This window comes from Ascidiella aspersa, chromosome 4 (assembly GCF_963924565.1).
Source record: "Ascidiella aspersa chromosome 4, kaAscAspe10.2, whole genome shotgun sequence".
NCBI classification, from domain to species: domain Eukaryota; kingdom Metazoa; phylum Chordata; class Ascidiacea; order Phlebobranchia; family Ascidiidae; genus Ascidiella; species Ascidiella aspersa.
This window is the reverse complement of record NC_139450.1, coordinates 22,294,936-22,321,686: the sequence shown is the minus strand read 5'-3', so window position 1 is coordinate 22,321,686 and position 26,751 is coordinate 22,294,936. Positions and strand designations below refer to the sequence as shown.

General features: G+C 36.1%; 2 protein-coding genes across 2 annotated transcripts; both read left to right on the top strand.

The window, feature by feature from the left end:
- The first annotated feature begins 565 nt into the window (after positions 1-565).
- Positions 566-2,484, top strand: LOC146148679 (uncharacterized). Its single transcript, XM_083388088.1, has 2 exons — positions 566-1,241; positions 2,045-2,484. Exons 1-2 carry the CDS (start codon positions 566-568, stop codon positions 2,482-2,484), a joined length of 1,116 nt encoding a protein of 371 aa, XP_083244214.1.
- Positions 2,485-17,162: 14,678 nt separating this feature from the next.
- LOC146148678 (zinc finger MYND domain-containing protein 12-like) lies at positions 17,163-25,180 on the top strand. Its single transcript, XM_083386854.1, has 10 exons — positions 17,163-17,351; positions 17,883-17,978; positions 18,068-18,181; positions 20,532-20,651; positions 20,776-20,852; positions 20,917-21,086; positions 22,105-22,227; positions 22,964-23,084; positions 23,146-23,291; positions 24,346-25,180. Exons 1-10 carry the CDS (start codon positions 17,248-17,250, stop codon positions 24,466-24,468), a joined length of 1,194 nt encoding a protein of 397 aa, XP_083242980.1. The 5' UTR covers positions 17,163-17,247; the 3' UTR covers positions 24,469-25,180.
- Positions 25,181-26,751: the final 1,571 nt, after the last annotated feature.

Genomic DNA, 26,751 nt, shown 5'->3' with positions numbered 1-26,751 from the left:
AACCTATTGACAAACATCCCAGATCTGAAATCATAGTCAACATTATGTGCTATTCACGCTAGGGTTCCTCTTTTTCCCGGATTTTTTTACTCCTGGGAAACGGGATTGAAAAATGAAATTTCCCAGGAATCTTGAAGAGAAAACTATACCTAATTATGTCATAATAATGTTTAAAATTATTTTATATTAGTTCAAAACATTTAATTAAGCTCATTTATGTTCTGCAGTATTGCTTCTGCAATTTTGCAAGACCTTCTCGCATTAAAAGCTGCACCCTTATTTGTTTTTATTTAAAAAAAAGCGCATGCAGGGCGCATTTTTATTGGTAGAATAAATTTAATTATGTTTTTTCCGCTGTTTTTTTTTAAGTTTTGGTATGTTGCTGTGGTAAATTTGTGCCATGTACCTTATTCTATGTTATTTATTACGCTATGTTTATTTGTGACATGTTGTGTTGCAGGTAATGTTTAGTTAAAATTCAGTTAATAAAAATCTAGCAATCCCTAGGTCACCACAATTTTATTAACTGATTTGTTAACATTGACCTTGCGCTTTACCAATCACCATGGAGAGACTGATGAGGCCAGACCGTCTGGAACTTGATCCTAATGACCCAGAGGCCATTAAAATGTATAAACATTGGTGGCGTTCATTTGATGGTTTTATTCGAGCCATTGAGAAAACACAAAATAGCCATCGGAGTGGAACCAGCCAAGAAACAGGTGGTGTTATTACTTTATCATCAGAAGAAAAATTAGACCTCCTTGTCAATGGCATATCGCACAAACTCTACTCCTATGTAGAATCCTGTGAAACCTTTCAATCTGCTAAAGAGACTCTTAACAAAGTTTTTCTGAAAGAAAATAACATCACAGTAGCTAGTCATTTATTGATGGTGAGAAAACAGAAACCGGATGAGAACCTAACTGATTTCATGTATGCTTTGCATGAGCTTTCTAAATCCTGTTATTTTCAGGATGTCGATGCAGATACTTATCGACAAGAAATGGTTCGCGACTACTTTATTAGTGGCATGGTAGCCCCCGACATCCGACAAAGACTTCTTGAGAAAAATAAGGTTACCTGTAAAGAAGCCTTCGATAAAGCTTTGGTGTTAGAACGAGCAAGGAATGAGGCCGTGACCTTTATTAAGGAAACTACAAATGTGACCATTGCAGCCTCAGAGACTCCTGAGTCCACTGTTTTTGCAATAGCTAAGAAAGATTGTTTCTACTGTGGAGGTTCTTAGCATCCTGTAGGCCGCTCCTCTTGTCCAGCTAGAGAAGCCACTTGTAACTCCTGTGGTCGCAAAGGTCACTATGCTAAAAAGTACTTGTCAAGAATAAGAAAGAAGGGATCACAAATTCTTTCAAATATATGATGAATGGGCACCCTGATCCACCTTTAGGTTTATATCCTGCACTTATTAAAGTCTCCCTTGCTGCCAGGATGCTAAACGCTTTGGTGGATTCTAGAGCAACTGGATGTTACTTGGATAGTCGAGTATGTCAGGAACATCACTTACCTGTTTCTGGGCAAAGATCCAAAGTAGGTATGGCTTCACGAAAGGCTTCAGCTGAGGTAATTGGCACTACTTGTACGGCATTGTGGCTAAATAAATCCTGCTATTCTCTGACATTTGAGGTGGTTGATGAGTTATGTGCTGAAGTTATTCTGGGACAATCATTTCTCGGCCTTCATAAAGGGGCGTTCTTTCATTTTAAGGGTCCTCATCCTCTTCTTAACATTTTCCCTACTTACCCAAATAATAGCACTTGTAGCGTGGCTGCAGCCAATGTGAAACCATTTAGACTCTTTAAAGATCTAGAAAGGGGATTCAGACCTATTGCTGTAAAATCACGTCGGTATTCAGCTGATGACCAATCTTTTATCCGTAAGGAAGTTTTAAAACTTCTAGAAGAGGAGATTATTGAACTTTCAAGAAGTCCTTGGCGTGCACAAGTTTTGGTTGCAAAGAGTGGTAATCACCGCCGTCGATTGGTCATTGATTACTCTCAAACTGTGAATCGCTTTACACTTCTAGATGCATATCCGCTACCCAGGATAGATGATCAAGTAAATGCTGTTGCTAAAGGTAAACTCTTTAGCACGCTTGATTTGCGCTCTGCCTATCATCAGATTCTCCTGCATAAAGAAAATAGACCTTTTACCGCTTTTGAGGCCGATGGTCGACTATATCAGTATGAAAGACTGCCTTTTGGACTGACCAACGGAGTATCTGTTTTTCAAAGACTAATAGATGCAATCATTTCAAAATATAGGTTAAGAAAAACGTTTGCCTACCTGGACAATGTAACTGTGGTGGGAAACTCACAGGAGGAACATGACAGAAATCCTGAAGCCCTATTACATGCTGCCGGGAAGGAAGGCCTCACCTTCAACGAAGAAAAGTCACATATTGCAAAGAAGGAAATTCAACTGTTGGGATACCTGGTAAAATCCAGCATGATCCTGAGCGGTTGAAGCCACTCTTGGACATGCCTGTGCCTCAAACACTTGCTGAACTCCGACGCGCTGTGGGTCTATTTGCATACTATGCCTGTTGGGTTCATCAGTTTTCAGATAAGGTTCGACCCCTTGTCAAAGCCATTCAGGAAAAGGCTCTCCCATTGGCTAAACCACAAGCTATGGCTTTTGCAGAGCTTTTTTTGCAGAGCTTAGAAAAGTTTGGCTTCCGCCTGTCTGAAAAATATTGATCCTTGTCAACCCTTTACTGTGGAGTGTGATGCCTCCCAATTTGCACTGGCCGCTACTCTGAACCAATGTGGTCGCCCTGTCGCTTTTTACTCACGGACCTTTACAAAAAGCGAACTCAACTGCCGTATCGTGGAGAAGGAGGCTACAGCTATTATGGAGGCTACGAGAAAATGGAGTCATTTCTTGCATGGTAACACCTTTACATTATTGACTGACCAGCGTGCTCTTTCTTATATGTTTGATCCTGTGCGCCCAGGTAAAATTAAAAATGCTAAGTTCCAGCTGTGGCGAGCTGAACTGGGGGCCTTTTCAAATCGCGTTCACCACCGTCCTGGTAAACTAAACACTGCTCCTGATGCCCTTTCAAGAATTTCTTCTCTATGTTTCATGGGAAATGCTGGACTAGTCCAAATCCATAGGCAATTGGGGCACCCTGGGGTAACACGCCTACTTCATTTTATAAAAGCGCGCAACTTACCTTACTCTATTAATGAGGTTCGGCAAACATGTGCAGAATGTAAAGTTTGTGCCGAAGTAAAACCTCGTTTTCACCGCAAGTCTAATGAGTCTTTAATCAAAGCTTCTGCTCCATGGGAAAGAATTAGCATTGATTTTAAAGGACCTGTCAGGGGTAGAAGACATTACATTCTCTTTGTGGTGGATGAGTTTTCCCGTTTTCCTTTTGCAATTCCCTGTTCTGACATGACTACCAAAACCGTCATAGCTTCGCTAACTCCGCTTTTTGCTCTTTTTGGTCTACCCTCTTTCGTCCACAGTGACCGGGGCACAGCCTTTGCTTCTGGTGAATTTTAAAAGTTTTTGACCGATAGAGGAGTGGTACCAAGTCGGACTACTCCCTATCATCCTACTGGTAACAGCCAATGTAAAAGAGTGAACCAAACCATATGGCGAACGGTTCCTTTTAAAGGACAGGGGTCTGGGAGAAGACAGATGGGAAGAAATCTTGGTGGAGGCCCTTCATTCCGTAAGATCTTTTCTTAAACTTCGGACGAAGAACTATGCTGGGAAGATCATTACCATCATGGCTGCTCCAGCCTGGAAAAGTTTTGATGAGATGTTTTGTGCGAAATAAAGGACATCCCTTAATTGATGAGTTAGACTTGCTGGAATCCAATCAAAGTTTTGCACATATTCGGCTTCCAGGGGGGCGTGAATCGACAGTGTCTGTGCAGGATTTAGCTCCTTGCCCTGAAGACCATGAAGTCCCTCCACTGCCAGATGCAGAATCCTTTGGCGAGTCTCTTGAAAATTGAGTCCCAATTTCTACCAATTCGCCTCCCCATACTACTAGGCCATCTACAGTTACTACACCAGAATCTGTATTGGACAGATCATCGGTAGAAGATTTGGCTCATCGTACAGATGAGTTACCTCCTACTTCACCATCTCCTTATGCGTTTCCACCTGCTTCGCCTACTGGTTTGCAAGTGAGGCGTTCATCCAGAATTCAGAAACCCCCTTCTCGGTTTGGGGATTGGAAAAATGAACCCTTAAAATTGTTTAATGAAACGATGCTTTTTGTTGGGTGTACAGTGTACTTTCATTATTTAGAGCGGAAAAGAAAAATGTGGTAAATTTGTGCCATGTACCTTATTCTATGTTATTTATTACGCTATGTTTATTTGTGACATGTTGTGTTGCAGGTAGGGGTATTTAAAGTAGAATATCGAATCCAATTCTGCCGTTTATTTCGGGTAATTGGAACCGATATAATTTAATGTTTTACCGCCGATTGTCGCGCCTAATTATACAAACGCGTGTGGTAAGTTGGCCTGTCGCTGCGGTGACCAATTTATAGTGCTTGCTTTAAATGTAACCTCATAGTGCAGTGTCAGCGTTTTTTCGGGCGACCAATTACCGCGTCTCGCGATAACGTTTGTCTAATAATTATGTGTCAATCAAGCATTATTGGGCGAGTGACTAACGTGTAATGTCTGGTGTGGAGTTCGCAAATTCCCTAAACGTGTTAAGTTGCAAAAGTAATATTATGTTGTAAAACGTGCTGGCCGTCTACAAAATGTGCTATAGGGTTACTTAAGGTCCACTTTAGGCCAATATTCAGCGAGGTTATGCAGTTATGCACAGCGTAATTATCAAGAATTCGTTATGTCAATAGTAACTTTGTATTCTTTGCAGTAAATTATTTGACTGCATAGATCATGTTAGTCAAAAAAGAAGCACTAAAACCCAACAATGCTTTCAAAAACAGGACCGAATTGCTTAAGACTTCTGTGTGCAGTGTTTCATTGTACTCACTATTGGCAAAAATATAAGTTTTGGCAACAACCTGGACAGTTGACATAATACAGTTAACAGAATCGCTTCAAATGACAGTTGTCAAGAATGTTAAACATATGGGAGATTTTTTTATTATAATGTACACATGTTAGCAAATTGTTTGGGCGATTTATTGCTGTGATTGTAGGCCCTGTGGGGTAGATTAAAATTAATCCCTTCCCCAAACAAAACCAAGGTTAGATAATTTCATAAAAATATACTAGGATTCGCTATTCTGGATTCGTTATTCTAGATTCGAAACCTAATATTCTAGAATACCTTGGGATTCTACTTTGAACATCCCTAGTTGCAGGTAATGTTTAGTTAAAATTCAGTTAATAAAAACCTAGCAATCCCTAGGTCACCACATAACCAGGATTAGAAAACATTTCCCGGGATTCGGGATCGTTAATTCGCAGGAAATCCCGGGAATTTCCTGCGAAACATTCCAGGAGAGGAACCGTAATTCATGCTTTGTACTTATACATTTAGGTAGGATACCATCTAAAGCTTTTGCTGTACGAGTTTTAGGTTTGCCATCAAAGAAAAGCAACTTTAGGATATCTATCCTAAAAGTTTGTGACAAAGGACAAGCCCTGAAAATAGCCTTACCTTGATAATATTTTCTAGACATTTTATCTGAGAGTGCCAATAAATGGTGGATGCGAAATAACAGCATAAGCTTACAATTATTGTATAAGCTATATAAAAAAAAACACTGCACATATGCCCATATCATATTATAAGATAGATCTTGCTATGGATACTTGTCTGATATTGGGGTTACTTATTCTGATATACTTCTTTTAAAAGGTAAGTCAAAAAATCAAATTAGGTCCAAGACGCTCAGCTATATGGTATAACGGAATCCGGATGAAATCAGACTATAAGAAAGTCTGATTGTTGCTTAAAATGCTGTATATCGCAATGTGCAACATGCTATCGAACATTCCGACATTTCAAACTCTGTCTCGCCTATATTGTAACTGTCTTACCTATATTGTATAGTTGTAGCTATTCAGCAATAGAATAACTACTGAGCCATGGATCAGCTTCCTTCCTTCCTGATATTTAACTCAAGGTACAACTATTTGAACCAAAGTCTCTATAGAAATCACAAGTTGCGCAGCTAACTCGCTCTTAGTTATAGCGACATGGACGCCATCTTGTTTCCCAAATTGCAATAGACGCTTATGCCGGAAAAGCAAAAAATCGCAATTTATTAACGATTTTGACCAATTAAAAACATTTGGATGAGTGGCAATACTTAATACTAATCAAACTAAACATTTTAGATCAAAATAAATATAATTTTCCTAAAAATGGCCGAAATATAGTCGATATTAGCGTGATGTGTCAGGATCATGATTTGTCGTCCTCAATACTTGAGAGGGGTTGGTAGCCGAGGTCGCATATACGGGCGTTTATGTCGCATATACGGGCGGTTGTTGGTCGCATATACGAGGGGAGATGTCGCATATACGGGCGTTCGCATAATGTCGCATATACGGGCGAATTTCTCTACCGAACATACTGTGTGGTTTAAGGCGTCAAAACGGCGTTCGAATAATTTTTTTAACTTAAAATTAAATAAATTCATTTTTTATGTTCCTAATCCTTCTTGTCACATCAGTCGCGGTCCTCAGTAGAAACACTGTGTTTAATGAAAAAATCTAGTTTGATATATACTACGCCTGTTATTTATTTTTCATTTACTTATCTGTTGTTTTAAACATACAAATAGCCTCCCGCAAGTGAGTATACTATTATTATTGCAATATCGTTGCGTTCTTTTTTGGATTTCGCGGTATTTTATTTTACGTTTTACTGTAGTTGTTTAGTAATTGTTTTCTTTAAATAAAAGATTATACGATTTTGCTGCCAAATTTTGGATTGGCTCGCTGTATATCGAAATTTACCATGGAGACAAATCCATATTTTATGACGGTCAGCTAACCGACAAGAAATCAAGCAAAATGTGAAATACATTACCAGAACAAAAATCGAATGTATGATGTAACAAAATAACCTTATATAAACCGTTTGCTAATTTATAGTCTTGTTTTATAGTTTTGTTTATATTTTTTATTTATCCAATACAAATGTATTTTGAGTGTGTTAATTGGCAGCTGCTGTATTTTGTTAGCAAGAATCGTTAGGACCGTCAGTATTACAGTATGGTAATTTACTACACCACTAGATTAGTGTGGCGTAATTATGAAGACATAATATGACGTCATAACTGTCAGGCAACACAAACACCTTATAATGACCAACTAAAATTTATTCGAACGCCGTTTTGACGCCTTAAACCACACAGTATGTTCGGTAGAGAAATTCGCCCGTATATGCGACATTATGCGAACGCCCGTATATGCGACATCTCCGCCCGTATATGCGACCTACAAGCGCCCGTATATGCGACATAAACGCCCGTATATGCGACCTCGGCTACCAACCCTGATGCAATACTTTGGTTAACCATGCACACAAGAATTTAAATTTTCAAGTAACTGTTCCTATTTAAAGCCTGCATTAAGGAGACCTGATACATTAAAAGGCAGTGCTGTCCATTGGAATAGATTGTAATTATTAGTTTGGCAATGGAGGGTAACACTAATTTACAGAATGATGAATGGTCGGAATAGTCGGAACGCTCACTAATTTACGGAATGGTCGGAATGGTCGGAACGGAATGAACTGTCGGAATAGAATGAACTGTCGGAATAGAATTTATGACGCTGTAGTAGCAGAATGAACTGTCGGAATGAAATGAACGAAGCTGTAGGAACAGAATGAACTGTCGGAATAGAATGAACTGACGGTATGGAATGAACGAAGCTGTAGGAACATAATGAACTGTCGGGATAGAATGAACTGTCGGAATGAGATGAACGAAGCTTTCCGACAGTTGATTCTGTTCCTACAGCTTCGTTCATTTCATTCCGAAAGTTCAACCCTAACCCTAACCCTAACCCTAACCCTAACCCTAACCCTAACCCTAACCCTAACCCTAACCCTAACCCTAACCCTAACCCTAACCCCAACCATAACCCTAACAGCTTCGTTCATCTCATTCCGACAGTTCATTCTGTTCCTACAGCTTCGTTCATTTCATTCCAACAGTTCATTCTGTTCCTACAGCTTCGTTCTTTTCATTCCGACAGTTCATTCTGCTACTACAGCGTCATACATTCTATTCCGACAGTTCATTCCGTTCCGACCATTCATCAAATTAGTTTCGGCCCTATTCATTCCATTCCGACAATTCCGACCATTCCGTAAATTAGTGAGCGTTCCGACCATTCCGTAAATTAGTGAGCGTTCCGACCATTCCGACCATTCATCATTCCGTAAATTAGTATTACCCGTAATGGATAAGAGCTTTGTGTGTGTTGTAAGCAAACTTTTATTTTTCATCTTTTTACAGCGGGATTATAAAACCAATGGATTTACAAGTTGATAATAGGGTAAAAGAAACAATATTTTTTATACAAAATTTCTCTAAAAATGAAACAGTTTTGAAAACTGAATTTATGGACGACATATCTCTGAAGGTTAATCGCACAGTGTCTTCTGTTCCTAGTCAACCTTTGCAGTTTATTTTTCTGTCTAACAAGACTTATTTAGTTATTGGTATAAGCTTGTTTCAAAGTGTAAACAGAGTGGAACTTGCACAGCACAACACTCCTAAATTGCAAAGGGTGTGGCCAAAGCAAGCATCAAGTAAGTGATCAAATAGACCCTATCACTAGGAAACAATTTATCAACGGAGGTCAATGTTAATTTCTCCTACAACAAGCTTAATTTTTATTTTGTGGGTTTACCTTGCCAGCTATGCTTGTTGTCAACAATGTCTATTGCAACTGATTTTATACCACACCACTTCTGTAGTCATTTGGTTTCCCCTTTTTCAGTATGTTTGTGATTGCATTTTGTTATTTATTTTGTGCACTGTTTTTACTATTTGTGAAAGAATGGAATTTATAATAAAATGAACTAAAAAAATTGTTTGTTTTTTTAACAGTCTTTGTGTTTTTATATTGGCAAGTTTTAATCTTCAACTAAAATAAACAAATCATTATAAATAACTACAAAATCACAATAATTGCAAACATTTGTTATAATTTCACATAAACACACAATTTTATTAAAAATGAATTTTCAAGAATGTAAATAAACAATAAAAATCAAACTTAAAGAAAGGAAGTTTACTTTTCATGTTTACAGTGTAGCTTAAAAACAATGCAATTCTTTTGTAAAATTATAATTTCTTTTAAAAAACCCTCTTGATGCAGTGAAGATATCTTGCATTTTGTTGCCGATTCATAGGAAAACTACAAAAATAATTGGCCATTTTAATTTTGATTGCATTATTTTCATGATTAATTTTCTAACTCATTTAAGTAATTTGTTAGCCGGGTAAATAACCAAAACTGTACATATTGGCTATTTGCCTGGCACACTGGAGTAGGCATACACTTTAATCGTACCACAGTTATGCATTTAACACACAAAATTTGGGTTAGGGTGTGAGTTAGCGTTTGGGTGTAGGTGGGTCAAATATTATTTATTTAGTTATAATACTTCACCCACCCTAACCCAAATAATGCATTTACCTACTTAGTGATCCGGGTAAATAGAGTCTTACCTAACAAAATGTCTAAACCTGTATAGTTGCTACCTTTTCGTTCGAACGCTAATCTAACCAAATTAATGCGATATAACACACAAATGTAACATTTTTCAACTTAATTCCGTTCATTATACATATGCGTTTGTATATTGGGTCGTTACAATTTACAAAATTGCCAAACAAAGTTAAAAACGACGATTTTCTATTTTGCTCCCATAAGCGCCCATTATAAATTAAGGCGATTTGGGAAACATTTGAGCCAGGGCTGCCACTCTGATTTTCAATTTATCCCAAGGTTTCATGTCTAAAAATCCCAAGAATTGGAAAAAAATCCCAAGATTAAAAAAGCTGAAATATAAGAGACTGTGGCGGACTTTGTGGTATGCACCCATGTGTATTGAAGCTCTAACACAAGTTTTGGCAACCCTTTTTCTAGTCGCGGATCAATACCAAACTGATAAAGGTCTCTGCGGGCCGCACACAAAGTTGACGAAGAAGCGTGATATTAAAATGTTAGAACAACTGTGAATCAGGCGGGCCTCGATTTTTTTTTTTGCACTTAATTGACGTGTTTGATTGCATTCAAGGAGGCAGTAAATTGTTTTTTCGAGTCCACACCTCGCCATACATACTACTAATGAAAAGTGTAATAAACCTACTTCGAAGAAACGCGATAACTTTATACCTCTAGCGAAGCGAGCTTGATTTTTTTTTAGGTAAACCGTGTTTTTTTTATAAATTTCTTGTAAGTTTTTCATTACATTGCCAAAAATGCAAAAATGTTGATATTTTTTAATCCGTTTTTGGTTTGTCCGCAACGCAATAGCCAGCCTTGAGTTCTATAGTTTAAAAGACAGCATCAAAGCATAAACAAACCGAATGCACAAAGATCATTCGCGCGAAGCGCGACACTTTTTTGCACTAACGTATAGTTAAAATAGTCAAAAAGTAAAATTGACTCGTGTCTAGTTTGTTAAATAGGCGGCGGGGCGGATGAATTACATTTGAGGGCCGGTTCCGGCGGTAGGTTGTCGACCCCTCTAATAGCTCTCATTATCATCGTCTATTGGGTCTGTTTAATTAGCGCCGTCACACAAGCTATAGTAAATGAACAGTTTCGTCTAACAAGCAAGTAATAGCACTGTTACGTCACATAAGTAAACCCACGAGCTGGTAAATAGCTATTTCCTTATTCGTATTAGGAAATGAGTCCTTAAATACAAGCAAAAAAAGTATTTGTAATTTCAACCTGCTATGAATTAAAATTCCCAAGATATGGAACAGATATCCCCAGATCCCAAGGTCTAGGCTGAAATCCCAAGATCTTGGGAAAAATCCCAAGGAGTGGCAGCCCTGATTTGAGCGCGCATGAATCTGAGTTGCACAACTTGTCTAATTTCTATGAACTTTGATTTGAACTGTCAGCTTGAAGCAAAGTATACACTAAAACGTATTGGTTGCACTGACAAAAAGTAAGCGTTTTAAGCTTTGATGAACTTTTTTATTTACGTAGCATGTGGAACAAGCAAGACATATAAATGAATAAAAAGAGAATTAAAAATCCTTTTTCAAATTAATGATTTTTTTCTAAATTTGTTTTGGTAGCGTTCACCAAAGGCTCTGAAACTGTGCGTCGCGACGCCCGGGTGCGTCGTCGATTCAATTTTTCAGGGGCGTCGCACAATGATTCGTTTGTATCTAAAGTTCTAAACTCCACTCCGGCAACAAAATGCTTCCAGATATAATTATTCCCTAACTTGTGACTTGAACTCATTGTTACAAAAACTGTAGTAATTAATTATGATCAAACAATCACTTTTTTCAATTGCGCTCCTTTCGGTGCGTGACAAATAACGGCTTAAGCAGTTGGTTGTTTATGAATAAAAAAGAGAAAGTCACTGCAGTTGCAGCCAAAACGCAAAAATATGCGACTGAAGGTGAACGTACGGTACTTATACTAAGAAATATCGAAAATTATTAGGGCTTAGAAACATATGATTTGTATTTAGTGACACGTAGTTCAAACGTTTAGTCATAAGCAAATTTGTTATGATATTTAAAAAAATATGTTTCCATTAGTTATGTCTTTTACTAAGATTTTACGAATAACCGGTAAATATTCTATTTCACCTGGGCAACGCCGGGTATTTCGTCTAGTATTTCATATAGGCTACTCATGCGCACGTCACCTTTGGTCTGAGGAGACTCCCTTAAAACGGAGAGTAAAATTTGTGCATTTTCGTATAGCCTAACTTGAATTCACCTCTGTTTAGTACTGTTTTCATTAAACAGAAGGTTTGTTATGTACATTCAACATTTAGCTTACTAAGGTATGGTTTTAGATTCTTTCTAATGCGAGTATCTGCGTTCGATGACGCAGACGTTATAATATTAAATGAAATTATAACGTAATTTTTGACGTCATAGCTAATTTTTGACCTCATAAATTATAATAGGCTTTTTATTAAAAAAATAATAGGCCTCACACTAGCATATAGCCCCAGTTAGATCCTCAAATCTTAATCTAGATCTGCCCAAAACTAGGCCTACCAAATCGAGAGGCTTAATTACATACCTAATTATAACCTCGATCTAGTCAATCTACGTCGTAATCTCCAGAGTGCCCGTTGCAGTGGCGTAGGAGCATATGCTGCCGCCCCTGGCTTTCGTTGAAAATGCCGCCCTAAGTAGACTGCAGCAAATTTTACAATAGTTTCATGTTCAAGCAATCTTTTCAATAAAAATAATTACAAATAATGTGCCGCGTCTCAGAAGTTCTATATTGCTTGAGAAATAAGCCTCACTGTCTCAGCGTTAAGGCCAAAAATAAAACTTTTCGAGCTTTTGCCGAAGCAAAATCAGTGATAATATCTTCAAAATCGTTTTTGAAATTTGAACCGTAGTCTCTTTCTGTAGAAAGAATTGATAGATATGATAGTCAATTTTAGCTTTGAGAAACTCCTCTCACAGCTCGCAATTAAAACACCAATGGTAAGATAAAGTTACATAAGCATAAATGGTGTCCAATCATTATTTAGCTAACCATACTGTAAAACATCAAACGCTGTTGCATTACGATCAAACGTGGTTTTATTGCTTCGCACCAGCCTCTTAAATCTGTCAATTTCCACAGCTAACTCCAAAAAGTCCACCTCGTCGTCATAAGTGCTTTTAAAAGCGTTGGTAAATCCATTGTGACTATCGCTTTGCAGCAGCGCGTGAGGATTCAAAAATCCATACATATCATTCAATTGGTGTATGCCGGTAAACCTAGTTTCAGCTTCAAGTTTAAATCTGCCCAAAGCTTGAAACATGCATCGTCTTACTTCTCCAACAACACTAAGGCCAGCATCTTCTGCATGTTCGCCAGGCATTCTCTTTTTTTCCCCAATCTTAACTGGAATCTCTAGCTCTGTGCATTTTTTGATCGCACCGACACCCCGGTAGTCTACCTCAAATCCTAAATAAACGCCTAGCTAAAATTATGATGCTGGCACAGAAAACCTATCCTGCCCTATCTAAACTGAATCTGATAGTGCCAGCCAACTCTCAACACTATGTCTGCCTTCCCCCATCTAGCCAGACTTGGACAACTAGATTTATTTCAGCTTTTTAAAATTAGATTAGAATTAAAATTAGAGCATTTTGGTTTTTCTAAATTAGATTAGAATTAGAATTATATTGTTTTGAGGTTTTTCAAATTAGATTAGAATTAGAACTACCGAATTCTTAAAAAAACAAATTTCACCTTAAATTTGAACTAGAATCACATACCACCAATTTAATTTAATCGCAATTTATTCTTCTAAGAATGTGAATGGTAAATATGTGTGTGCTAATTTTTATGCTTTTTAGACTGCAAAAATTACATACAAGTCGTTCCAACCAAAGAGTTTTAATGGAAATTCTGTGTTTCAACTGAGTGAATAAAAATGCCATTGGACAAAGTAGCAGTTTTGTAAAAATCCGAATTAGATTAGAACTAGAATTAGAGCCAACAGGCAATTCATAAATTAGATTAGAATTAGAATTAGCAGCATTTTGCGCTAATTTAATGAATTAGAAAACTAGAATTATCTAGTTGTCCAAGTCTGCATCTAGCTACGCTAAAAGAATAAAATACACCAGTATCTCAGCGTTACTGCACACGAGGTCTGACTACAGAAACTACTGCTGAGATAGAGAAAATGGATCTTGATTATAACGACAGATTTATGACGTAATAAATGTTACTAAGAATTGAACAACAGACGGAGTACAGGCTACAGCTATCCAACATCACGCAAGAAGCAACTCGAGCTTTTCAGCTGTTGTTCTATCCTTTAATTTTTTAAGGTGTACTACTGTGCTAGCTGTCTCTTTATAAATAATTTCCTGTTTTACTTTTTATTTATTTTTGCACTTCATTTCTCGTGCTGTGTGCACTTTGCAGCCTGCCGCCCCCTTGCAGCCTGTCGCCCCTGGCGCAGAGCCATAACCGCCAAGTGGCTGCAACGCCACTGGCCCGTTGCCGCATATATTGGACTTATTTGAAAAAGAGTATTTTTTTTAAACTGTGTCCAAATAGTTACTATATTAATTTTTCAGCATAAAATCTAAACATCATTTTATTGCGTTTGTATCGGGGAGTCCAACCGTTTTGACTTTTTCCCATTGTACTATAGATGCTAATTTAAACAATTACATTGCCAAACAAACCTTTATCGAAACTTGAGCTAAAGGCGTGTGTTGTAAAGTGACTTGCTATTTTTCGTAATAGACTTAACTTAAACTTCAGTTATTTTGCAAGTGACTTGACTAAGTTTACACTTAAGTCATTTCAAAATGACTTGTTTACAACACTGGCCAGTGAAATCACACGGGATTTGTGGCTATTGAAAGTTTGAAACATATTATTCGGAGAGCCCTTGCAAGCTTCGATAAATGATGTCCCAAAAGTTTAGGAACACTGTTTAAAAACTGTTTAAGTCTAACATTCAATCCAGAAACTCTTTGTTACCATCGAATTTGTTTCTAAATTTTGATTTGATTTCTATGTTACCATCGTGACAGTTTGCCTCCAACAACCCACTCACCAGCGAAGTTAGTTAATAGTGGATAAGTTTATCGTTCAATATTAAGTATTATATTGTGCCGTAATTTGGTTATATCGTTGCAATACGAGTTGTTCTTTGAGGTATATTCAAGCATGAGCGGACAAAGTAAGAAAGAGCAGAACACTGTTGGTCTTTCTATACACATCAACATGATTTGAAATTCAAATCTGCCCAATGTGCATTTGTGCTAGATTGCGCGCTTGCGACATGTGCAACAAACAGTGCATATCGTATTCACAATGTGGAAAAACAGCGAACTAATAATATATGCTGACCGCGCATTTGTAAATGATGTAGCCTAGAACTTTAACAGTTTTCAGGTTTGTTTTGATAAACTTAGTTTGTCAATTTAACACATTTAATCTTTCTAAAATGTAAATTGGGCGCGATTGCCTCCTTTTCTGCTGAACACTTATTTGAACAAAACACAACACAACGTTATTTTTTAGCTTCAATTTAAACAATAAATATATTATTTTTTAATTTATGAAAATGTTGACATGTGAAAAACTGTCAAAAATCTGCCGTGCAAATATGAGAAGGCCAAGTTATTTTAGATTGAAACTGGGAATTGCATTTTACTGCTTTCCTGCAAAGATCTTTGGCATGGAATGCTTGTCTAAAATCACACCAGTTACATCATTTGGCTTGGAATATCGCCGACCTAGTAAATTTACCAAAATGGATTATCATATTTGGCAAATATATTGTCCTATTTGGCCATAGGATTTAAAAAAAAACCAAAACAAATTTGGCGTGAATATTTGGCAGCCACAAATTATGGAATGCAGTCAGGACTTAAGCTACAAATTTTGTCATGTACATTTATAAATTTAAACTGAAAAGGGATATCAAGTTTAATGTTTGTTTTCTCCAAGGCTATAACTAAAACCCTTACAACGGTTGCAGTATATATACAGTAGTTATTTTTGATATTGAATATTTGATATTTTTTTTGCCAACACTGATACCTGATATTTTTGATAAAAACCATCATAATCCCATATTACAAACCTCTAAGAAGCAAAAACGATAAAATGGAAACAGGCCATGGTAATGTATTACATGTCATTAGCCCTAAATTTGCCTTAGTGCCAGAAGTTTGGCTAACGGTTTTCAGTATAGTACTTTATTTCAGCCTTGCAAATTTTTAGAAATACTGTTATTCTAGCCCTCAAATTTCAGCAAAAGTATTATTCCAGCAGCACATATTAAAGCTGCATTAACGTATCCCCCCACGCAATATCCAAAGTTTCCAATCTGGTATTAGGCAAACACTTATACTACCAGTTGGCATTGGGTACCGACTCTAATCTGATAATACAACTTGTGTAGCAAACATGTTCCAAAACAAACTTATAACAGTTATTTCAATTTAGTATGGTTATGCTTTTTAATTTACCATGAAAACTCTGTCCTTTAAACATGCCTTGTTACAACTCAATTTAGCATAGGTAATGCTGGATTTTATGTTATTTTTAAGTTTTAACAAACCACTAACTAATAGTATGCCCACCCAAGGCTGTCTAGAAAACAGGACTGCGGAGTGTAAAATTCTTAAGATGAAATAGCATATTGTGGAATATTTTTTCCATGTATTGTTGGTGGATGACTGGATGGCTATATATTCAACCTGCTTTGGTTACATAAATCGGTAGAATAGGCCATCTAGGTGGACCCAAACTCAGAACTCGATGGATTCATTAAGTTTACCAGAGTTAGACTTGGGAGTTCGACTCGGATTCATTTTTTGTCCTAAGTTAAACTTAAGCTATTTAACTCACTCCACAGCCCTGCTGGAAAGTATGACAATTAAGTTAACACAGCCCAACATGCCATGTTATGGCACCTTTAAGCTGAAAAGAATTCCTTAAAACAGTCAAATACATATTAGAAAATAGAGGAGTTACACAAATCCCAAAATGTTTTTGCATTTTCTCAGCGAAACTTGGCAAAAAATCTACATTTATTTGGGGGCCTGGTTATTGCAATAATCTGAACTTGTAATCAGCCATTCAGTTTTTATATTACTTTAGCAGTTTTATTAAAAAATTTGCACAAACCTATGCATAAACGTGCAAAACCAAAATATATAGATAGAAGTAAATCATGAAACTCCACACATTAACAACTCTCACTTAACACTGGAGGGTGTACAGTGAAGGATGGCTGTTGAGATGCAGCATTAGACTTGATTAGAGTATCATAAAAACATTTAAATGATGTCTAATACTGCGCCTTTTACATGCTTTGTTATAGTGTATCAATTTTGCTAAAAAAACACTACTTGAAGTGCCGCTTCAACCTAAACATATTAGTCTGCAGCTAAACTTACTACAATGTAATCTAAGAGGTTTACATGTAAGAATAATTATTATCACTTTCAATTACACATTTATTTTTCTGGCAGCTCTTATTAATTTTTCGAACAATCAATGTTGTAAAGAGACATAACCTCATATCTGACTGATGTTTTATAATCAGCTATGAAACTGTAGCATGATGTCCCGCACATCTAAAGAGAAAAGTTGGCACCAGTCAAATGAGGATCTTCAAAGAAGTAGACAAAAAATCCAAACTGCACTGAAAATTGCCAAGGACAGGTAATATAAAACCTATTTGAATTATTCACCCTTTATTGTAGAATAACAAAGATTTTGTTTGTATTAGGAATCAACAGTTATCTTTTCATTTATGAACATATCAGCAACAGGATACTTGATTTATTGAAGTCACACTTTAGGATTAAAGTAATTATTCCAATTTTTGCAATGGTTATATTTGCAAAAGGGGATAGCCAAGCAATTCACTTTTATGTATATAATAGGAATATGTTGGTTTTTATGTAAAAGTATTTTTTTAGGTGTAACAAGAAAATATTAAAGACAGAACAAAAAGAAGTAGCACAGGTTCAGTAAAAATACCTTCCGGTCATCTAGCAGTTGTTCGTTCATGTTGTTTAATAGATCATAAACACTATATTTGTAAACATATGTACTGTTTTGAAGAATGCTGTTTAAACATCTACTGTCTGATTTTCTTTTAAGACATTTTAGTAAATGTTTTTTTGTGATTATAAATGGGATAATGTCAATATGTAAGAAACGCTTGGAATTATTTAGTTGTTTTTCTAGGTCAAAAAAGAATGTTAACTTAGAAGATGACATTGATACAAAGTTCAACCAGCTGCAAACACTTGGATTCAAACTGTTGGACATTTTAAAGGAAAGGTAGAAACTTTCTAAATGAGAAATTAAAAAAAAACGTTTGTACTTAGTTTTTATATTTCTAGTATAGATATATGTTATCTTTATTTAAGTGGCCTGGAGCAGCTTCCTGAATGGATTCAATTGACAGAAAGTATGTGCCAGTTGTTAGCTCCGTTAAAGGGTTCAATGCCTTTTATGAGCTCATCCGAGGAAAGAGAAATAAGGTTTGATTGGCATTGTGTATATTTGTGTATCAGACTTATATAATTTGATTTATAAAATAGTGTATTTTGCTGTATGTTTTATGGCGAACATACAATAATACTTACAAAGCAACATTATGTATTATAACCATGGACACCTTAAATAGAAGGACTGGTATCCTCTATGCTCGGTATCTGGAACTTGGGTCCCACCATAATTTGTGTCAAATACGTGGTAGAACCTTCATTCAGGTGTTTCTTGGGGGGTTTTGAAGGGTGAGGAATTACTGCTGAGGTTGAAGCTTTGGGAAAAGTTGCTCTAAGTTTTCATCATAGAGACTACAGGAGAGTAGTTTTTTCAACAGTTCCACTCTCGGTAAAACAACTGAACCGGACTTTCGTATCATTGCAGCTGGAGAAATTTTATGAAGTTCGGCAGCAAGAATATAAAGATTTTTGTCAACACGTTGACCTTTTGGAGAAGTGAGCAGTAACTGTAACTGAGCATAAAAAAACTGGAAATGAGGCGAATCAGAACAACTCCTGCTATTCAATTCCTCTACAGCACTTTTTAGATAGTCAGTATCTTTGAACTCACACTCTGTTATGCATGACAGAATTTTATCTAACTGTGACCATTTACTGAGAAGGCTATTCTTTTGCAGACAAACAGCTTTGGAAAAATATGTTTTAGGTATGTCCTTTCCATTTTTCTCAGCACATTTAAGATGCAAAAATCCAAATGACGATTGCACGCGTTAAAAATGTAGAAATTGGGTAACAGAACTTCCTTTTGCATCAGTTTTAGAAATGTAAATATCATCACTATCACAAAAAAGATGATCCTTTGAGAAATGCTGCTTGATATCATTACAAAAGGAAGAAAAGTCAGCTATCTTATCCAGACCTTCAGTACGGAATCGTTCCTTTTCAGCTGTGGCCTCTGCTGAAGCAGTTGTAGTTCTGGGTGCTGAGGAGACCTGCTTTAAGCATGACTTTAAAACTCCAGGGAAAATGGATGGCCCTGGTTGGCTTGGTCTTTTTCCACCTTTAACTGAAATATATTCACAGTCAAAATGATTAGCACAAGCATAGATCTGCTTAAGCTGTAGCAAACTAGAACGCTCATTTGGCATGGCATCAATCCAGCGGTTTCGTTCTCCTTCATCAGTTGGAAATGATACCACTTTGGAGTACGGTTCCTCCCTGTACTTGCCTCGACAACCATAGACATTACATTTCTTAGGCATTGTGTGTTATTAACAGAGACCCTTGAAAAATATTTGTTCCGATTATGTAATAGAACGAAATCTAGAGATTTCGTTCTATTGGATTATGGTCATTATTTATTCATGTCGTATTGAGCTCGACTTTGATAATGATCACTTAGGTAAATCGAGAACTAAAAAGTATATATAATTATAGCCAAAATTAAGTGATAAGCTCGAATCGAAACAACAGATAAAATTATAATATTTAATCATTTATTTATTTACTTTCACTCATATAAATGAGAAGAACACAAGAGCCTAAGGTTCTAATTAGTATAGTTAATTAGGCATTGTAGAAGTCAGAGTTTAACCCTCCCTGTGTCATGTAACCATTCGTTAACAGCATAATGCGAGTAGTCTGTCCATGTTATTGGAGACGTTCATATCAGATAATAACATAAAATAATGGGACCATGTCTATTTAAAGAGTACGAGTTACTAGTCCTTCTATTTAAGGTGTCTATGATTATAACAGAATTATCTATAATTTTCTAGCAATATTACCAACCATAGGCGTAGCCAGGGCGGCCACAGGGGCCATGTCTTAGTTAACAACTGAATGTGTGACTAGAATTGTTTTACATATTTTATATTCAAAATAATCTTTTGATTATATATAAAGATTCTGATAACAGCAGAATATGTAAAGGCTCAAACACAAAAAGGTTTAAAAATGTTGTCATAACTTTGGACATATTATTATCTATTCTATATGTATAAATTAGAAGGTTTGTGTGTCAGCCAGTGAGTCAGACGCAATGTTGACTTCTCGAGCGTAAATTGTCGCTGAACAATAGGAGCGGCGATATCAAACTCCACACTATCGCATTACTTTGGGGCGTTTATTGATATGATGGGGATGGGGAGGAAGAATTAGGTTAACCCTTTCATAGACAATCAGCAGCAAATATTGAAGGGACTACCAGCGCCACATCGCCACAAAACAGCAGTAGTCCTTTACCAATTAAACTTAAACTTCTAAATACTCTATTTAACCTGGCAACAGCGGGTTAGAATTAAGTTAGTGAATATTCTATTCCTGGCTAATTCTGGGTATTTCTATTGTTCATACTTTTTATTTATATAATTATGTAATATAGGAGCAAAGATTTGTTGTACCGCCAGAAAAGCATGATGGATCTCACAAGAGTTATTGGTCAGAAGTTGCTCTTTGATGGAAAACATAACCAAGCCGTACCAGCAGCAATCCAATCATTGCGGTAAACAAATACATTTTGCAATATATATATGGATATATATATATATATATGCATTTTTTTTATTTGTTTTACTCTTATGCAATAAAATAATGCCTTTTTTTAATTCATGTTATAAAATTTGCAGATTTAGTATTGATGTTCATGGACTAAACTCAGTTAACTTGGTACCATCATATCTTATTCTGGGGGAAGCAAGCATTGGTAAAACAATTTCAACAAAACTCTAAACTTTAAAAGCTCTAATTTTATTCTTTACTATTTGTAGGCCTTGGTAAGCTGTCTCAGGCTGATGAATACTTGGCTCAAGCAGAATGGACTGTCCTTAAAGCATTGGATGTCACTGATGGGATTAAGTCCAAGTTATACCGCAACATTGCAATGCTTTATACTACCAAAGGGGATCATGAAAATGCTCTACGTTTGCTTGCTGAGGATGTGAGTTACAACTAAATTTGAATATTTTAAAAATCATTTTTCACAAACAGCTAAAATAATTTGATAACAACTGACTTTTTATTTGTAGCTAGTTTCCTTGATTTCTACATTATATCAACATATAGGGATGTTGATCAAAAAAAAATTGCCTGGTCCTTAGGATACAAATTCAAATATAGTTTTATGTTAAGAATTTATAACCACTTACATTTTTGAATATATGATAATGGAAATCACCCTGACCCTTGCAAGATAAATGTCAAGCTTATTTCCTGATCAGTAACAGCAGTACTCTAGCGAAGCTAGCTATTCAGGTCAGACAGTATTAAATGATCTTAAAAGATATATACAGTGACGTATCCAGGGGGGGGGGGTGGGGGTTCGGACCCCCCCCCCTTTTCGTAAGTGACATTATCGTTTTTTGTTCGTTTTTGTCGGAGTTTTACTCACCGTCCGAAGCTGCGTGTTTTTAAATGTAATTGGGTCACGCGTCTTGAGCTAATGCGAAACCAAAATCAAAAGCAAAACGCCGTTTTTCGTCTTTTGTTTGGTCGACCGTAAACGCTTGATGTTTGGTCGACCGTAAACGCTAGAAAATTTTTCGCGCTTCGCGCGAATGATCTTACTACGTCCCACCCCCTTTTTGAATTTCTGGATATATATATATATATATATATTTCGCCAGCAAAGGCATCATTAGCTATCTGAATAAACAAACGCAACAGTATAAGTATTAGGGACATACATTAACAGAAAAAAAATATATATGGGGAAAAATGGCAAAATATGTATATATATTTATTTTAAGATCTTTTAATAGTGTCTGATCTGAATCATTAGCTTTGCTAAAGTATTCTGCTGTTAAAATAAACAACACAACAATATTTTATTTCATACTTTTCTTATTACGTTATACGGAGCCTGTTATGATGAGCCCAAAATTGATATTCAGGCTGTATTTTTGTACATATAAACTGATGCACACAGAAATTATATCATTTTAATCCTGTTGTAACAGATATACCATGCTAGTTCGTTTTGGGGAACTAAACACATTCTGACAGCTGGTGGATATTTTCATATGGCAAATGTATTTTTTCGACAAAACAAGATGGATATTGCAGATTCCTTGTACTATCAGGTTTTTAACTTAAGTCTCTAAATTGTATATAAACAAAGTGTGATTACAAAGTCCTATTAAGGTTGTTGAAAATTAATGGTTCTTGCGTTAAATGTGGTCATGCAGTGAGTCGCCAGTCCGATTATGACCCTACTTCAAATTTTAATCTCTTAAAAAGTTTTATTCGATATCCAAATATATCGCCTTGGCTCATGTTCTTTTTACGTAATTTCTGTAGTCTTATAAGCAAAGTTATTCAAAATTTTGATAAGCGCAATGGTAATACTTTTCAGGACACTAGGCAGCAATTTGCTTTTGTCTTAGCAAGCTTATTTAATATTGATTTTTATTGCAATGTTCCTAAAAAATTGCCTTTGAAAGTAGAAAATTTCGTGTTGAACCGTAAAACATGGCTAGAGTTCACAAATTAATTTGGTGTAAGATTAGCGCTGATACCACCCAAGCATAAAATAACTACCAATACTACTCCCTGGTGTCAGTATCGGTTCAGTCTGATATTATCAGACATCAAAAATTTTAAAACACCTTTTTATATTTTGCTTGCTCAGAAATATTGTATTTAAAAGCGCCCATAAAATTGATTAATAATAAAACACAAAGATATGCTGGCCATCAAAGCCGCTAATGTTTTGGTGTAGCGGAAATAAATAAGCTGAGTCAATAACGTCTTCATTTAGAACTAAAAAAGTCATAAAATGTGAAACACAACCAAGGTTGCATTTCATTCTTGTCGCAGGTTACTGATGCATGGTTCACGTTTTTGAGTGACGCTGTTGCCAAGAAAACTGCATTACCATCACCAGCCGGTCTTCTTGTCCCAGGAAACAATGAACAACCGCAAGAAATAATTTTAATAGGTTTGTCTCCGAACACATATATGCATTTATTTGTTTTAAACTATTGTTGTGATATAATTAGATAAGGCTCAAGAATCAGAAGCGATTCAGATGTTGAATGCCGTGTTTGACATTTGCGAACAATCTTCCAAACCGAACTTTGAAACAATCTCAAAAATATGTCATACATTGTACATGCTTTACTTCATTGTTGACGATATTTCCAGGGTAAGTGGAGTAGTTTCTGAGCAATTTATGGTTTAAAACATTGAGGGTTACCAAAATCTAGATAAGTGGTTTCTAACTTTTTTCGTTACATTCTTAGCATTCACTGTTGCAATTTCTGAGTTGGCCATCGTTCGCATTTCAAAAATGCGATATACTGACGACATTCTGTCTGCCACATGTAGTCTGTTATTCTCTCCCTCTCTTTTTAACCACGGTTTTACACTAGTAAAGGGTTAATATCAAATCAACCGTTAAATACTACGTTGGAAATCACGTCTTTTAACACGTAACTTAATCGAGTTTAAAACTTTAAATATACTTAGATAAAATTTGTGTCGAATGCGCACACCAATTCGAGCTTGTAAAAAGATATATTAATTTATCTAGTTTATATAGACAAACATTTTAACTTTTAAGAAAATACACGATGAAATGCATTTGTTGAAATTAAAGCGAATGAAATATATGCTACCAACAAGCCAAAGTCACACACCAATAACATCACCCCAATTTCGCTACACACATTTATTAATGACACATAAATCAATATTCCGCTTTATCTATTTTTAGCATTTTGCATTTTGTTTTTGGAACAATAATTGTAATTAATAAGCATTTAAAACCCGCTATCGATTAACTTTCTAGGACTAAACTGTTTAAAACACGCTGCCTGCTCGCATACAAGTTACCTAAATATATGCCGTGGCTGCCGAAGAAGCTAATGAATTCAAGCAGCAAATTACGTAACAATAAAGTAACTAAAATATGAGGATGTTGCCAATAAATTAAAACAATTATCAATTAGTGAAGCATGACATTACCGACACTAAAACGATAAAATCAATAGTAAATAGGCTACTAGGCTAGGTTCGAATAAGCAGTTAATCTGAACTAGGGAAAGGCTACCTACAGATGGCACAATTTTTATATCCAGTCAGCATGAAATATATATTTTGATTGAAAGCTAATTCACCCCAGGTTAAGAAAGGCTGTTCTATACGCTTTGTTCACATAACATTTCGCAACATACTGTTTTATAATTTCGTTTTTTTAGGCTCAAGAATTTGGAAGAAAATACAAAGCAGCATGTGAACGTCTTCCCCCAGATTCTGAAATCGCCATTTTACCTGATTATTTTAAAACGACGAACAACAACGTCGCATCGTTAAGGGCATAAAACGTTTGCACAATGTACAAGTATTATATTCCTCGTGCAAAACATATTCCATCAAATTATTTCTCACAATATTAACATAACCTGCTTTGAAATATTTTACTTTAATGTTGCGCTTTTGTTTTTTTTATGGGTAGTATTTTACGGTGAATAAAATTACTTTTAAGTGAGAAGCACTTCAAGAAAATATTTCAAGTGTACCCTATTAAGCAGCGGATCGTGGGGACTGGGGTTGTTATTTATAAATATTATTATAAAAGATTATTGTTTGAGGGGGGCCATAATAGTTCAAGAAGGTCACAAATTTCTTCAAAACGTGACGTTTTGAAACAATTAAATCTTTAAAATATCAGTTTTCTCGATCGAAATCGTGCAAAAAAATCAGTCTAATCGCACAAAAAAATCCAGGGCCATGCCCCAAAACTATGTTTTCCTGTTTTAACAATACGTAAGTGCAAAAACAAACGCTTTTGTGTCGTATGTAACACCTGTACAACTTTAAAATTCAAGTAGAAAAATCGCCGTGATTAAATATAAATATTAATATCGGTTGTCGTTGTTCCGTGCATTATGATTGTGTGCATCTCTATGTTTTCGGGTCTCGTGGTAAGCAAATTTTCTGTTCTTGTATTTATGAGAAAAAATAATGTTATTATTTATTAATATATTTTTTTTTCTGAAAAATCAAAACTAAACATGATTATTTGTCGTTGGGCCTCAGGCAAACAAAAATAAATTTATGATAATCGGCATAAAAAATGTCAGCAAGAAACGAAAAATTATGACAAAGGTATATTTGTACAGTATTGATTCAAGTTTTTTTCCCGATTAAAAAATTTATGAGATTTCTAATTAATTATTATAAGAAGGCAAATATAGTTGCTAGTTGAAAAAGTTAGAGAATCACTCGTGACTGGGCTATAGCCATTTTACTTTCGGAGATCTTACACGGTTAACTTACCAACAGGTGGTTCTAATCCGAAAAGTTCCGAATGGGCGAAAGGGATCGAATGCCAACGAGTGTCACCAAAACTAAAGCTGGTTTACTTTTAAAAGTATGGAATGGAACCAAATAAAACTTGTAAGAAAATTAGTAAAAATCTAATGGACCGAAAGCAACCCAATGGAACCGAATGTAAGTCGTAGGAGAATTACAAAATATCGAATGGAACGCAATAACACTCGTAGGAAAATTAATAAATACCGAATAGTATCAAATGGAACCCAATGGCATCAAATAAGCTAACAGTACACCTAGTAGGCCTAGTCGGATATAGCTTCATTTATAAGATGCCCTCACATGGTAGACGCACGACGTGATCTAGACACGCATAACGCAACTGGAAAAAATGTACAAAAAGCTTGTAGTTTTTGTGGAGTCAAGATCACAAAGAAATACTTTAAACCAGGGTTTCCCAAACTGTGGTCCGCGCACCTTTGGTGGGCCGCGACGACCGCGCATGTGGTCTGTGGCGATAGGACAAGAAATTAAAAAGCGTATAGGCTACGTTGTCACACGAATAGGCTACATAGTACGTGCCCTTTCAATAATTGACGCAGTTATTCACAACTTATGATTTCGAAAGCTTTGTTATCCAGTATCGTAAATCTTACTGGTTGCGCGAAGATTAGTGAGTAAAAAGTTTGTTGTGAGACAGAGATGAGAAACGAAGTGAAATTATAGGATAATTTATTTGTGTAAATATACTTCCATTGAATTAGTTGTTAAGTTCAGTAACTTGACTGTAATTGTATTGCGGACCGCGAAAAAACAGATTCACAAATAGTGGTCCGTGGTCCAAAAAAGTTTGGGAAACCCTGCTTTAAACAATAATTCAACTGTAATTCTAAAGATCACACTAGTTCTAAAGATCAAGTCGTTCCTACATTTCAAACCCATCTTACTGATGTCACTGATGTGTAATTTTTTAACCTTACTATAATTGTATGTCCTTCTTTCTTTTACTTTACTTTCTATCTGACAAATATGTTCGAGGAGCAGTCAGATTTGGTGGAAGATTTGTAGGAATAGTTAGAGGAAACGGCGACGAAAGAGTTGGACGAAGATTTGGAGGAAGGGTTAGACAAAAAGTCGGAGTCAAAGTTCGAGAAAGAATTTTAAAAGAGTTGGCATAGGAAGAGGCGAAGGAATAGTTGGAGGAAGAGTTGTGGGAATAGTAGGGAACAGATTGAGGGACAGCTGGAGAAAGAGTCGGAGGAAGAATTTAGGGGAGAGTTGGGGGAAGAGTCGGAGTAACAGTAGAAGGAAGAGTCGGAGTCAGAGTC

Coding starts and splice junctions, on each gene's coding strand:
- LOC146148679 (XM_083388088.1), top strand. CDS start 566: ATGGAGAGACTGATGAGGCCAGACCGTCTGGAACTTGATCCTAATGAC. Junction 1,242..2,044: donor AGATTGTTTCTACTGTGGAG/GTTCTTAGCATC, acceptor TTACACTTCTAG/ATGCATATCCGCTACCCAGG.
- LOC146148678 (XM_083386854.1), top strand. CDS start 17,248: ATGATGTCCCGCACATCTAAAGAGAAAAGTTGGCACCAGTCAAATGAG. Junction 17,352..17,882: donor CTGAAAATTGCCAAGGACAG/GTAATATAAAAC, acceptor TTGTTTTTCTAG/GTCAAAAAAGAATGTTAACT. Junction 18,182..20,531: donor TCCGAGGAAAGAGAAATAAG/GTTTGATTGGCA, acceptor TATGTAATATAG/GAGCAAAGATTTGTTGTACC.